The sequence below is a fragment of the Arvicanthis niloticus genome, chromosome 3 (assembly GCF_011762505.2).
Source record: "Arvicanthis niloticus isolate mArvNil1 chromosome 3, mArvNil1.pat.X, whole genome shotgun sequence".
NCBI lineage: Eukaryota > Metazoa > Chordata > Mammalia > Rodentia > Muridae > Arvicanthis > Arvicanthis niloticus.
In genome coordinates this window covers 101,802,112-101,817,380 of record NC_047660.1, presented here as the reverse complement: position 1 = coordinate 101,817,380, position 15,269 = coordinate 101,802,112, and the positions used below count along the sequence as shown (strand labels likewise).

At 44.0% G+C, this 15,269-nt stretch overlaps 1 protein-coding gene across 13 annotated transcripts in view; it reads right to left on the bottom strand.

Annotated features, from left to right (window-relative positions):
- Thrb (thyroid hormone receptor beta) overlaps positions 1–15,269 on the bottom strand; it is a 327,549-nt gene that overhangs the window by 39,457 nt on the left and 272,823 nt on the right. Inside the window, exon 1 of one of the 13 annotated variants that reach the window (XM_034497308.2) lies at positions 8,613–9,055. The exons of the other annotated variants lie outside the window; for them this stretch is intronic. Coding sequence (XP_034353199.1) covers positions 8,613–8,937 — 325 coding nt within the window. The 5' untranslated portion in view covers positions 8,938–9,055. Of the gene's footprint in view, positions 1–8,612; positions 9,056–15,269 lie in introns of those variants that run through there. 13 annotated transcript variants of the gene reach the window in all.

The following is a 15,269-nucleotide window of genomic DNA, read 5'->3' as shown; positions in this document are numbered from 1 at the left end:
TGCAGTTGGAATCCAGCAGCTCCCCAACAGGTTCTTTAACAGCTTGTGTAGCTACCTGCAGGGAACTCTGCATCCCTGTCAGGTGTCTGCCTCTGCCTCTGGTAAGGCCTCCATGCACTCTGTGCCCTCTTTAATTCTTCGTGCACTACAAATATCCACACAAATGACCATGGTCACAGTGTGATGTGTGGTCTGAGAATTGATATTGATATCAGTAATTAAGATTAGAGTAAAAGAACTTGTGCTTCTACTGACCACGTGAGGAACCACCTTTTCAAGTTTCCCAGGTAACTACTAAAGAGGACAACTACTAACTCCAGGGAACAATTTAGGTGGACTCTGATTTATAATGCAGAAGTAACAGCCCAGAGCATCAAGAGATGCTGAGACTCAGAGTGAGGCTGCATTCTAATGCTCTCAGAGAAGCTAAATTATTATTGTACTTAGTCATTTTTTTTCCAATTCTATATTGAACTTGTACACTTCAAACCACGGTTCAGATTTTTAATTTAAGCTCCTTTCCTCATGGTATTTCTTTATATAATTAAAAGCCTTGCAAATGGCTTAGCCTTTTCCTAACATGCTAATCCTGATTCCTTTTATATTTAATTCTTGGTATTAGGAACCGAGCTTTTTGTCGTGTTAATCTTTAACCCTCGGATAAACACCACATCAATTAATTAAACCACCCATCTATCCATCTGTTCATTTCTTCAACAAACTGCAGAACTGCTACATGTAAATTACTGAGCAAAACCTTGAGTCACTACTCACTTTAGAGACCTTTATAGATTGCTGTGATGTGCTCAGCCTCTGTAAAACTGCCCCAGAGGCTCCCAATTGGCAGACTCTTCCCTCAGGGTAGCCACTATGTACCCCCTGACACTCTCCAGGGTCACATCCTGTCATTTTTACCTTCCAGCTGGCTGAGCCTGTGGTGATGAGACCCATAGACGCTTAAATCTAAGGCTCAACCTTTTATGCCTTGGCAATAGAGTATCAAAAACATTGGCAGGCAGGCCAGAGATTAACACCAAAAGGAGAAGGGCATACTGTGAGACGGCCTCTGGGCCTCTTGGGAACTCCTAGGTAGGAAGAGACACAGAGGTTTTGAGTTATTTCTTTAATTTAGGGCCAGACTTTGCTATCATTTATGTGTGTGTGTGTGTGTGTGTGTGTGTGTATACATATGTGCACATATCTACACATATACACATTCATGTATGAATATATGTATATGTATGTATCACATATATGTATGTGTGTGTACATATTTTCTTCTGTGGTACTCAGGGTCTTATACTTGCTAGGCAAGCATCATGCAGTTGAATTAGATATCCACTCCTCTAGTTCTCCATTTTTTTTTTTTGTCACAAGCCAACACAGTAATATGTGCAGGCTTCCTTTGAATTTCCTCTGCAGTCCCGGCTTGATTTTATGATTCTCCTGCCTCAGCCTTGAGAGTGTTGTGTTTGGCAGGCTCAGCTATGACAGCGTAGCATGCAAGAATTTCTCGCTATCCTTTCTTTTCTCTTTTTGGTATCCTCAGCATCTTAGGAACCACTATAATCTTTCAATCCACACTAAGAGCAGAAATATTTGAGGAGAAAATCGCTAAGAAAGGAAATAGGTTGGGGATGAATTTCACTCAGGGTTTAATCAAAAGGACACACAGAGTCTACAGCAATTGGCTCATGATATTAAGATAAGCTAAACCAAAGTGTAAAGCTATGATGTAAAAACTATAGAATGAAGGCTTCTTGCATTACATGAAATAGATGAGTGATCTCCCAGCACTGCCCAAGTTCTCACAGCAGAGCAGACATCCCAGCTCCCTACGAAGGGGTGCCCTGCCCAGTTTCCCACAGCCCGCACCACTTCCCATGTGCTCCAGCTTGGGTGCACATATTTCCTGTTGCTTAACTTTGCTCAAGGCCATCCTCCTTTAAAAGCGAGGATGCAATAGCTCACAGAATTTTAAGATTTATCAGAATCAGACGGGTAGAAGTAGTTCATGGAAAATGGAGACGTGGAAGATAACTTACCATACAGCAGATAAAATTGTATGTCTGAGAAAAATCTCAGACTAAACAGATGTGAAGTGACACTGCCTTCCTCTTATTAGTGTCTCAGAAACAGTTATGTTTTAGACTCTTGACACCAACAAATCACTGTGTTGAGAAGACATGGGTTAGCAAGTAGGAGGGCCAAGCAACCGAGAGCAGCAGGGTGAGGACCGAGAAGACGGGGCCACCAGAAACAGTTCAGTCACCTCTAGTTTGCTTTGGACTCCTTGCTTGTGCCCACAATTGTTTCATTTCCTGCACACTTTAGAAAGATGGGTGCTTTTTAAAATCAGAAATTCTATTCGCAGTAAGATTAGAAGTCATAGCCTTAAAAGTGTGGGCCACTGTGTCCTGGAGCTAGTGGTCAAGAGCAGATACTTTCTTACAGAGGACCTACGTTCATTTTCCAGCATCTGAGCTGGGTGGATCACAACTGCCTGCAACTCCAAATCCATGGCGCGTGTGTGCGCACATACACACACACACACACACACACACACACACACACACACACACACACAGAGAAATTTTTTAAAACGTGGACTGTTCATTTTCTAATCATACACTGCATGTAGAGGGAAGGGGTGGTAGAATTTCTTTCAGGACAACACTCATTCCTTCAGGTAGTATCCCTGCAGGTACATTCTGCAGGAAGGTGGAAGTGCATTTCACGGGGTAAAGCAAAGAGCATAGCATCTTCCTGATGCATAGGAACAGTACAGAATAGGTTTTCACAGCTAGGGTGTGTGGGTGAATGCCATTCCAACTTGAGGTCAGAGGCCAGAGCCCCTACTAACCCTCCTGCAGGACCCAGGACAGCAGCCACAGCACAGAGCTGTCTGCCTCTGGATGTCCATAGTGCCAATGCTGGGGACCCTGGCCTTGTACATTTGGTATATAGTTTTAAATTTGCTTGAAAAGGCGATTCATCTAAATGAGTCAGAACTATTTTATTTTCAGTTTAAAAAATTTTAAGCAGCATTCAAAGTAACAGGTTTCTTATAGCATTCTCATATATACTTAGTTTCAGCTGATCCTTCTCACACCCAGTCGGCTGCCTCAGACCCTCCACAGGGTCTGTTCCTTTCCGACCTCAGTAGTCTCCTTTCTCCTTTCCTTTCACTCTAGTGCCCTCCTCCAGGCTCTCCCAAACCTTTTCTTCCTTCCGGGTCCCTTTCTAGCTTTTTGACCTTTCCCCACACTCACTCCCACATGTATAAGAAGAAAACCTAGGCTCCACACAGGAGACAGAACACACAGCATTGATCTTTCTGACCCTGGGCTCCTTTACCTAATAAAACATTGTCCAATTCTATCCCTTTCCTACAAATTTCTTAACTTAATTTTCTTTATGTCTAAGTAAAATCCCATTTAGGCTGATTCTGTGTAAAACAGGGTCCATTTGCCTCTGAAGGAAGGAATCAAGTGTGGGTCGGGGACTGTGAGGCTTGGCTGGTGGGAGGAAGGTGCTGTGGGCTATGAGTTGAGTTGTGGCTGGCAAGGGGTGGAACTGAAAAACCCCATCGTTGACTTGGGGTGGGGCTGAAGTGGTGGATTGAGACCCCCCAGAGTGATGGTTGTGATTCCTGGGACAGAGGGCAAGGCAGAAGCACACAGCCAGAGTCCAAGTTGAACTTCATGTGGCAGGGCAGCCTGTTGGAACCTGCTTCATCTAAACAGGTTATAAGAAGAACATTAGGCCCCAGGAAAATCTGTGTGGAGGGCACAGAGGATAAGAAACCTTCAGAAAGCGTCTGGAAGCAGAACACTGCAGAGCCATAGGAAGGCCACCACATCGGGATGAATATGCTGCAGAGGAAGGGAAGCACTGGGCATGAACAGCTGGGACATGGATTCTCTCAGGAGAACCCAGGGCCCCCTAACGTAGGCAGTGCTCTGAGAGCTGGGCGATGGGTACTAGGGAGGCACAGGTGTCTCTGGGCCCGAGAGAGCAAATGCAGATACTCATTGAGTTGAATGGGCCTTAAAAGCTGGGCCAGCCAGGTAGATAGAGCTCGGCCTCAGTCTGAGTGCACTTGAGGGCTGGGGCTGCTAAGGGAGCACAGACTTTGGTTGGGAAGGTGAGGGATGTGAACCCATGCTCAGGAAATTAGCAGCAACCCCGTTTCTTCCTAAGATGGCCAGACATCTGACTTCAGTTGCTCATGGTTCCTTTGGCTCCTGCTTTTGCAGTAAGGGACACTACCACACACTACAGAATAGGGTCAGAGACACACTTCTGATATGATGTTTGATCCTTAAGAAAGAGGCAGGAAAGGCCTGCTCACCCTTTTGCCTGCCTAGAAGTTGCATGGATATGATTCTGTTCTAGACAGAGCCGTGCTTCTGCGTGTTGAGAGGCACTCTCATTTAGCCTTTGGAACAGCAAGCATGTTCTATATTTTAAAACACAAGTGGCATTGTTTTCTGGAGGGGAACTGTCTGTTAGTGACATATGGGTGGCACTGACACATTTAAAAGGTAAAGCGTCCTCATAGTTGCACTTAAAGATGACATTTGAAGAGATGTGTCTGTAATTTTTAACAGTTTCTTGGAGGAAATTGTTCACATGAGAGTTGAAACAAGTTTATCTAGAAGGGAAGAGATAACATGAGAGAGAAATCGATGGAGAGAAAGAGGGGCAGAGAAAGAAGGGAATGTGAGGAAAAGAAGTGCTGGCTGTGGTCTTACGTCCACGTTCATGGCGGGGACTGACCGTGCTGTGCCAGGGAGTCTGTGGGTCTTCCTAGGGTTGGTTTCCACTCCAGCCTGCTTTGCATGAGGCTGCTCAACATGATTCTAGGATTTAACAGTATCTGTCAGGAAAGTTTTTGGGGGAATGTGGCATGAGGGTTAGAGCATCTTCATCCCCAACTCCAGAACTGGAACTGTAAAAGAGGTCTAAGGAATTCTAATTAAAGATTTTACTTCTCAGGGGATTTGGTGCACCTTCTATATCTGATCCTCATGATTTGGGTCACTTCCAAATGACTGTATAATCTCCATTTCTAATGCGGCATGCAGTCCGTAGAACAATAGATGGGATCCTGTCATGGAGACAGAAAGGCCAGAGCGTTCAGTTTTACCTGGGATTTTTGCTTCAGTTGAACCTGACCTCCTGAAGGTTTAAAATGATGGAACAGGTACAAACCAAAGCAAAAACCCACAGGCAAACACTTCCTGGTGTCCATCTAGCACCTTCTGAACGCTCAATTCCTGTATAGATGGTACAGAGACAGTTAAACAAAGAGCCCATCCTGAGATGTTGAGGCATACTCCTGGAGAGCGTTCTGTTGAAAGAAAAAGCCTTCTGAATGGCCAAAGGCAAGCTGGGAGGATGCTGTCAGTAATCAGAATTTCTGATGGAAATGACCAGCCCAAACACAGAGGAAAAGACAAAAATGTCAGCTTTTAACCATCCCCAAACCACAGGCACAAAGGAGAAGTCACAAATCCTGGCTTCAATTTCTCTACTTAATTCCTACTTCATTTTTTCCTTCCTGAACAGGTGAGGCCAGAAGCTGACCTGGCCAAAACGACAGTTTTGAACAGAATGCATTGAGACTGTGTCATGTGAAAGACATCACGTCTGTGGATGATAAGAGATTCCTTTTTATTTGTCCCCGAATTTTAAGAAGCACAATGTGTTTTCACACTGGGTTTGGTTGTGCATGACTGCAAGGCTGAGGCAGAGGGATAGCAATTTTGAGGCTAGCTTGAGAGGTATGTAGCAAGACCTAGTCTCAAAAAAAGTTTTCCCTACTCCATAGGGAAACTGGATTGGTATAGCACACATTTCAGCTTGGTGAGGATCTTCCACAGCCCCTACCATAATCCGTGTAATTGTATAGAAAATGGGGTGTCCGGAGAAGGAGACTACTCCTAGGCTTGAATTCTCCTACGTCAGGATTTGATAACCTGTTTCCTTCTTGGCTAAGATGCAAAAATCCCAAACACACAGGAAACATACGTCGTTCTTGAGTCCCTGGCTGCATGTTTTATAAGTCAGTGTTCTGGTGCTGGCCATCGGACACAGCTCAGGGTGGCTCTCATCATCGAGTGCTTGGAGTGCCGTAAAGCAGGGCTATGTAAGTGCCGTAAAGCCGGGCTATGTGCACACTGTACACTTCTGAAAACGCCAATTAAAAGTGAAAAAAATATCATTTTAAAAGCAAGTAAAGAAAATGGGCTTTCGATATGGCCTAGAAGGTAGAAGTGCCAGCTTGCAAGCCTGGTGACGTGTTCAATTCCAGAAACCCTTGTGGTAGAAGGAGAGACCCGAGTCTTGCAAGGTATTCTTTGACCTCCACATGCAGTAAATAAATTAAGAAAAAGAAAATAACAAAAGTAAACTCTTCAAGAACGGTGCCTTCCCTCCAGGAAGGGAAAACTTCCTTGCACAAAAACACTGAACGAAGCTGGAACTTTAAAAAAGAAAAAGAAAAAGTTGTCAGCGTACCTCACTGAAGTTTTCTGTTAGTCCTACAGAGCAGTAAGAAACACAAGTTACAGCTTTCATGAAAACAGTCCAAAATCCAGCTGGAAAATGAGGTCTTCCCCACTGAACACCCGTGTACAGTCTTAACTTTGTCTTAATGAGACACTGCTTATCTTCCAACTCAGAAAAAAAAATCAATAGTGGATTGATATGGATAAGCACGTTGGCCGCGACCTTTTGTCCTAAGACACAGTTAGCAGCTGGGTTAGTGCTACTGGGATTTACTCAGAGGCTCGTAACGGTAAATAATGATTCATTTAAGATTATTTGCCTGCTTTGATATAGTGAGTCTGGCAGGTGGCTGTGGCCTTTCAATGGCATATGGCTTTGAGAAATTACATCAATATATGCATACAATGCATCTTTTCTTCCAGTTCATGTGTCAAGTTAATTAGTAAAGAAATTCCCAGTTTCATATTTTATCAGCAAATATGCTCCCGTGCTGGTTGAAAAGAATATAGTGAAAAGATGAAAGGAAAAATGAGCTCAAATGTTCTGCAGGAATTTTTTAAGAATTATGAATTACCTAGACAGCGAGACAGTGGTTTCTGGGGATCTAACAACACAGTGACAGGCGCGTTCTGGCACCGTCAGTGAGGCAAGTTCTCCACTTGCAAGGTCAGGCACTTAAATAGTGAGTGACAGGGGAGCAGCCTGTCTCCCCATTAGGGAACAGGATGCTCCTTCCAAGCGTGCTCCTTGTAATAAACGGGAAGTTCTGAGGTCCTTCAAGATGACGTGAATCTAACTGGAAACCCAGGGATCTGCGCATGCTTCCTCCCAGATTTAATGTTTCACACTGAAAGTTGTAGGCGAGGGTTCTCACAGTCAAATTTCAGTGGGGGTTGAGAATGTCTGAACATTCTGTTTTCATTGCTGGCCTTTTTAGTAATAGGGCCACTTGCTTTAGGGGTACAGCCACAGGGACTAGCTAGAAAGAAGAAGCTCAGAGGGAAAAGAAGGGGCAAAACAGAGAAGGAAGAATATGAAAAAAAACCACCCCAAACAACACCAAACATTAAAACATAAAACCATGAAAAGAACAAATGTTAACTTTTATAAAAACTGTATTAAAATATACTATATCACATCATACGATTAACTTCACAGAAAAGCTTGCCTTTGGAAACTGAAGGACATCATGGTCTCACAACCTATGAATTTTATGTATATTAATATATATTAAATATATATATAATATATTTTTTAATTATAGAAACCTATGAATTTTGTTCTTTGCCTAGATCCTATGCATCATACTTAGAATAAAGAGGTTTTTGGAATATCTACTACAGAATTTAAACTCTCCAGAAGTAGCTGCTAAATCCCCTGTGAGGTACCTGTTTGTCTCTTTGATCTTTTGGTAGTAGGAGAAATGTCTTTTTGATAGAAAATTAAGAGCTATGCTTATTAAAATGGATAGATATTGAATTTCTTTTAAAATTGGATATTTTGAAAAATATCATTCTTCATGTTTGAGGTCCATTAAATTTTAGGGAGCAGTGCCTCAGTAAAGTGGGTCCATTTCTGCTTGACATTCTAACAGTGTGACACAGTTTATAAACATCTTCTTTACAGGCATCAGTAAACACATCAAAACAAACATTTGCAAATCATAACACATTAACACTGCAGTGCCAGTGAGAAAGCCTTAGACCATTTAACTAGCTAATGAGAACGAGCTCTCAGTAGGAAGAGTCAAGTGTACGTGTCTGAATTGGGATCTGCCTCCCTGCTATCCCACTAAGGGATTCCCTTGATGTATTTTCTTTAGCAGAGAAGCCAGTAACACTCACTTTGGACAGCATGCATTTCTACCCGTACATGCCATGCGTGACCCTGACAACCAGCTCTCTGTAGCTGTCATATAAAGAGAAAGCCAGTGTTTGGCAATTTCTGTATTCACCAGAACCCTTCACTCATTCAGCAGCCTCTCTTACTGCTGTTTTTAATTTCAAATCTCCGGTGCTCAAATGCAAAGATTCAAAGAAGCCAAGGCATTAAAACTTTAGAATGAAACGGAAACCAAGAGAAGCCAGAGTCCCTACCTTTTTTTTGTGAGTGCGGTGGCGACTGCACCTGAGGAAAAGGCTTTTCTTCAGGGAGATGTGCAGGCTGGCTGTACTGACTGAGGGCCATGTCCAAGTCAGAGTCCTTGCTTTTAAACAGGTTTCCAGGGTGACTACAGGTATAAGGCTGACTCACTGCCCAGGCTTGCTCCATATATATGCTGCTACTGGGCACAGCATGGACATCACGGCCACTGAGAGCCGGACTGTCTTCCAGATACGTGAGGTAGTCAGTGACCTGCATGTAGCAGTTGCTGCCGGCAGCTGGGCACACTTCGTGTACCTCTGGCGTACAGTAGTTCATCTTGTTATCCAGGTGCAGTTTCTACTTTACATATACACACACTCTAAGCGTGCATTTGCCAGCCCCCCCTGCACCCTGGAGCGGTGCATATACTTGGACAGCATACATCCATACATATGAAACAAGAGGAGATGAATAACCACCACCAGCCCAGCAACCTGTCTGCCTCACTTTCAGAGCAGCGCCCGATGTGCTAAGACCCTGCTTCGGTGCTGCATCTTCGAGCTCTCCTGCTGTTCCACTGCAGTGAAGAGCAGACTTAGAGCTCTAAAGGTCTTAGGCTGTGGATGCAGCTAATTCCCGGGGAAGATGGCAGGCAGGTAGAAATGGTCTCGATTTGCCTTGGACAGTGGCAGAGATAAAGTGCCTATTATGCTGAGGCCGGGAAGTTCATTTTATGCACAGGTTTTAACCCCTTTCAACTTGATTAGGAAATGATTATTCATTACTGCCCTTATGGTTGACAAATTAAGCATTAAATATTAGACATCTTGGAAAACATCCTTGGGTACTCAGACAATCCTAAAATCAATAATCTAGTTTCTTAGTGTGAACCAGAGAAAAGCCACTAGTAATGAGCCTGGCAATCGGCTCTGAGACATTAATCTAGTTATTGAAACTTTATCGTGTGTGAGTCCATCACTGAATGTCACCTTGGTTTCCAACAGTCAGATCTGGCCATCTTCCAGACAGACCTAGGTCCTACTTGTCATACTTTTTAATGCTGATGGAGTCCTGAGTTCTGATCTGTTCCTCGCAGCTGGTCAGTTTCTGTATTGTCAACGCCAACTGACACAAGACCCAAAGCTTAACTAACCGTTATCCTTCGTGTTTTGCAACTACTGAGTGTGTGCCTGTGCTCAGCCTGAGCGATGCCCCTACTCAGCAGCAGCTGTTCCGCTCGCTCTCTGTGTTCACAGCCGCACTCTCATCAGAAGTTCCTGGGAAGTCTTGGGCATGTTTCACTTCCAAATCTGCCTTTGAAATTATTTTTCAACTTTAATGTCACTTAAGTAGTATTTATATATCTGACATTTAAAAACAACGATCCAAAAAGGAAAACACATTTTCTGTCAAATTGCAATGTCTTTAAATAAAGAAGTTAAGTACCGGATTAAAACATGAGTGCTTGCTAAGAGTATGATGAACAGTTTTCTTGAGTGTCTGTGTGGCATGTACATGCGATCATGACATGTGTACCTGTGTTCTACATCATGACATCAAGCTACCGGTTTCTCTCAGAAAACTTACAGAGGTTCTCAGGCTGGAGTCACAGGTAGTAATGTTTGCATCTGAGTTCCTGATGGTGCCCAGACTATGACCTTCCTGGCATTTCTCTCCTGAGAACTCCCAGTTCATGGTGATAAAGATTCTTACTCTGTACATGTTGTCCTAGTTATAACCATGACATGCAATTAAGTGACAGGGTCACACAGAGTAGGAAGGGGAAGGCTAAGTACGACACAATCACGCAACAAACTGTCTGTGAGTTACAACCCAAGCATGGAAGTGTCAGATACAGACAAGGCTGTACCTCCAGGTCATGGTCCCTGGCACTAGGGAAACCTAATCATTAAATGTCAAAATCCAGGTGGGCTACAGCTGCACAGTTTGTGAGTGATGACATTTTCATCAATGTTGTAAAGGGCGATTGACTTGCTGATAAGCAAAAGATGAGTTAAAACCAGAGAAGAACCCCAGGCTGACCCAGACAGGTGGGTCATAATTAGACTCCTTGGAAAACCACAACCATAAAACACAAAATTAGTAAAGGAATGTTCTCCAATTGGTATACTTGAGCCTGGGAAAATAGAACTTTCATAATTCTGAACAGCCAAGAGTTAGAGTCAACCAGGAACACAGCTAGCATTTAACAGTGTTTGTACGCCCTGATAAAAACAAATGGGTTTATTTGCAAGCATCCTTATGAACACATGCACATGTCATTACAGTTAGCATGTTTCTGTCTATTGAAAACGTCAAAACATCTCATCAGCAGCAATGGCAATTTTCAGCCAACTCCAGGAAAGAGCATCCAGCCCTTATGTTTGCTGTCTGATCCCATTTATTTATCCCAAATTTCCTAAGTCAAATCTAGAATCTAACCATTCAGTATTCTCTTCCCCGGCAGCCCCATGTGTTATGGCCTCTTCTACTTGGAGGTGTGCACCGGATCTCTGATTTTGCCATTGTACCCAATACAGTATCTCTTTCCCTGTTTTACTGACAAAATAGATTCAAGTCATTTCTTGTTTTCCACCACTGAAAGCCAAACTTTCAACTTTTCTTCCAAGGGGACACTTAAAATCACAATGCTCAGAAAGGTCTCTGGATGTTGAAGAAAGGTCCTTCTCTGTAGTGAGGCGGACACCCTGGGGGGACAGCTCCAGGGAGCATCCCCCTCCCATTTCTCTCTTGAGTCTGGTTTCCTACTGAAAGCCCCCCTGCAGTTTGATTAATTCTCCGTGACCTGTGACTAGGAAGAGACTTATCTCCTTATCCATCTTTTAAGACCAGTTATTGTGGTTATTATTTTTAGTTAGTAAGTGAAGTGACCGTTTTATTGTTGTACGCTCTCTGCATCTGTTCCACTGTTCTTATTCACGCCCCATGTCCTTCCTTCCCCCTCCCCCCTCCCCAATCTTCCCTGGTCTTTCTGCTTCTGCTTGCATGTTCCTCCCTTGCCCTCATTTGAGACCTCTTCCTGCCTGCTTTCTTCTACCATTCCACCCCCGACATTGTTTTAAATGTTGTGTATGTGTCTGTGCATATGTGAGTGCTGGCGCCTGCCTGTGGTGGTCAAAGCAGTCAGATTCCCCTGGAGCTGGAGTTTTAGGTGGGGGTTGTGAGGTTCCCAAAGCAGGTGCTGGAAATGAGATCGGGGGTCCTCTGAAGAACAGTAAGCACTCCTAACCATCGAGTGGCCTCTCCAGGCCCTTAGTGGAACTTGCATGTTTTTACAGGAGTCAGAACTAGACTCTTGTGAAAGATGTTCTTCTCACAACAGGTGGAGACGCTCTTATAAAGATGCTGGTGACAGTAATTGGCAGTAGCAGAACTGGTTAAATCACATTGAACAGGAAGCAATGACACCAGTTACTGGGTACAGACTGGGATTGCCTGTCTATGAAATGACATAGCAGTCTGCCCCAGCCAAGTGTTATGATTCAGGTGATGCTTTACTGAAGATTCTTAAACTAGCTCTTCACTTTGCACAGCTATTCTGCTTGAGAAACAGAAGTTATCTGACACACGGTGCATCACGATGTGTCTAATACATTGGGGAGAGCTTTCGCAGTAATCACCAGAGTATGTTAGTCCAGGGTGTAATTATGTAAGTGCACCTTTTTCTATGCGTGGAAAGAAATAGGCTCAAAGGTCAGGACTAACCCTTAGGTTGGGAAAGCTCTGCAGGGAGACAGCAAACCCTCAAGGGTTCTCAAGGAGAGCGACTGCTTATGTTCTCCTTCCCCATCTCTTTTCCTTTATTTTAAACCATGTTGGTTTCCAAATACATTTGCACATGGAATTCAATAGAGAAATGTTTAAACTTGGATAACCATGTGTCTCTGTAGAAAACCGGATTCTGTCAACATCGGTGAAACCCTGGCTGGCTTCTACGCACAGTCTCTCAGCCATGGTCTCTTGAGGGCTGGGATTCCAGTGTGTGATCCTCAAGATCCCTAAAGTGCTCCAGGCTGTTCACCTTGGGAATAAAGCTGGATGCCCAACAGTTGTAGCCCTTCTGCATGTACCCAGGCTTCATGATGAACTTTCATTAGTTCTTAAAACCCTGCCCTCCACCCCAAGCTGGTATTCCATCCTTTGAGTTTCCAGGCATAGGGAAGAGTCAGCAAGGGACATAGCAGGAAGGAATAAAGTTAAACAAAATGTCATGGGATTCACGTTTGGATGTAAGGAGCATCTGTCTCATGGACCATAGATGTAGGAGGATACTTATGAGCTGGCCTTGCGCAGAAGAGGCAAGCTGTAAGCTGGCCAGGGGCAGAAGATGCTACCTCTGAACTGGCTTTTTAAAAAATGTGCAGAACTCAGAACTGAGCGGACTCACCACGGATCCTGCAATGGTGTGTACTGAGATGGATGGGTCACCTAAGGCCACTCGCTTGGCTGGGGCTCCTGCCTTCTGCTCTAAGGACAGAGTTTGCCTTCTGCTGGAGTGGTAGATACTCTAAGTCCTCTTTGTATATATGGTTCCTGGGGGGTGAGGGGGGGATCATACTTGCCAGTCTTGCATGGATGCTTCTAAAATTCTGGCCAACGTGTTGTGTGATAGAGTCGTGTAAACAATCTCTCGGAAACTCCAAACACGGTATCAAAGAGATCATGGTGTGACATTTCCTCCTTTGTTCTTCTTTTGACAATTTGTATGTGATGACTGGAGTCTTAGCTATTACTTTCATTGCTGAGGATTGTGGGTAAATGGCAGGAAGGACTCCAGGTTGTTGAAGTCTACAACACTGCCGTATTGCATTGTACTGACAACTTCTAAATATTTTTCTCATGAGAGAATAAAATGTCATAGTTTCTTTGTTTACAATAGAGGCATGAGTATTTTTGCCTTATTTTAGAGATTAGGGAATTTACTTAAGTAAAACACTTATAACAGTGGTGGATGCAGTCAGAGGCAAAGGCAGTAATGACTGTCATTGTCTGGCTGAAGGGCTGTACCTCTAGACTTGTCTGCACAGTCTACATTTTCAGTCTAGATCACTAGGCAGAAAACTTTGACCTATGTGCTAGATATAGCCCCCCCCCCACATCTGTTTCATTAATAAATTTTTATTGGAATTCAGCCATACTTCAGGTCTACAATTGTACCACTCAGACATCTCCCACTCTCTAGAACCTTGTAGCCTGGTGTCCTCTCTGTCTTCTGGTCTCAGGACCACCACCCATCTACAGTTCTAATCAAATAACCATCTAATTCCTTCACTGCCCACGCCCAACCCTTTAGTAGGTGTGCAGACCTGGCTCCTGGAGTGATGTCTAAAAATAGCTGACCAGGTCACTCCAAGGCCCTGTGACCACTTACTGCATTTAGAATGAAGCCACTGCCTTTGACACTGGACTTCCCCATGCCCTCACCCACTTCTCTCTGTTGTTCCCTTGACTCCTGCCCAGTGTCCTTGTCCTGTGAGAACTCCAAGCTCTCCCCAGCTTCGAGGACACTTCATGTGTTTTCTTCCTGTGCTCATCGAGAGTGAATGCCACTCTGTCTGACTCTGGAAGCTCCTGGTTCTGTTATGAGCCTGGAGGCCCATGGCTGTTACTGAATACACAATATTGGTTTTTAGCTAGAACAGGGAGGACCCCCAGTGTACTAAGGCCTGTTTTTATTTTTTTTCAAAGATATTGCTTTAGTCAGGTGTGGTGGCAGATACCTTTAATCCCATCACTTGGGAGGCAGAGATAGATGTGTCTCTGTGAGTTCAAGGCCAGCTTGGTCTACATAGCAAGTTCCAGGTCAGTCAGAACCATATAGAGTGATGTTTCAAAAGCCTAAAGATAACATTTTAAATTTTTCAGTGAGTGCCTTTTCTTAGATGTGGAGTGCTCATGAGAGAAGGCTGTCTTCCAATATCCTCACAGGCTAGTGCTGGAGAACAGAAACATATCTGCTCACCAAACCTCAGCTGCTTTGTGGGTTCTGAATAGCTGCCACCACTGTCCATCATCTCTGCCCTCAGATACACTGTAAAATGGCTAGGACATGTCCTCTCTGGATGGGATTGAGCAGATCATCTTTGTAAAGGTAAATAGGTGGGTCATATGAGGCGAGCTCTGAGCATTTGGGAGAACACTCTAAGAAAACAAGAGTCCTGTGGCCTCAGTGTCTTCAAAACATGGAATTGCTCTTGGGCTGTGTTCTCGTGCTCCTCCCAGTGTAATGGGTGGGAGTGAGCTTGCTTCAGGTTACTCATTACAACTGGCGCTGATGTTTATTTGCCTCTATGGAAAACCTTATTTTTCCGTATGTGTTCAGTCCTTGTGACTGTATACAGCTTGAAATCATGACAACTTGCTTCTACTTTCCTTAACCCTCTGAGTATAAATTGTCTGAGGCTCTGAACAAAGTTGGCTATGGCATGAGGGTGGTCTAACTCATTTGTCCACCCATTCTCAAAGGTCCCACGGCCTCTACACTGGTGACAGGACCAGTCTCATCCTCTGAGTAAAGAAAGATCAGAATGGTAGGTGAGAGTTTTGGGGAGTGGGCATCTATAGTGGTTTACTGAGCATACTTACGTGGTCTCTGACTTTGGTTCATGGCTTTTGAAATTTAGGGCATTTGAAGGTGGGCATAATGT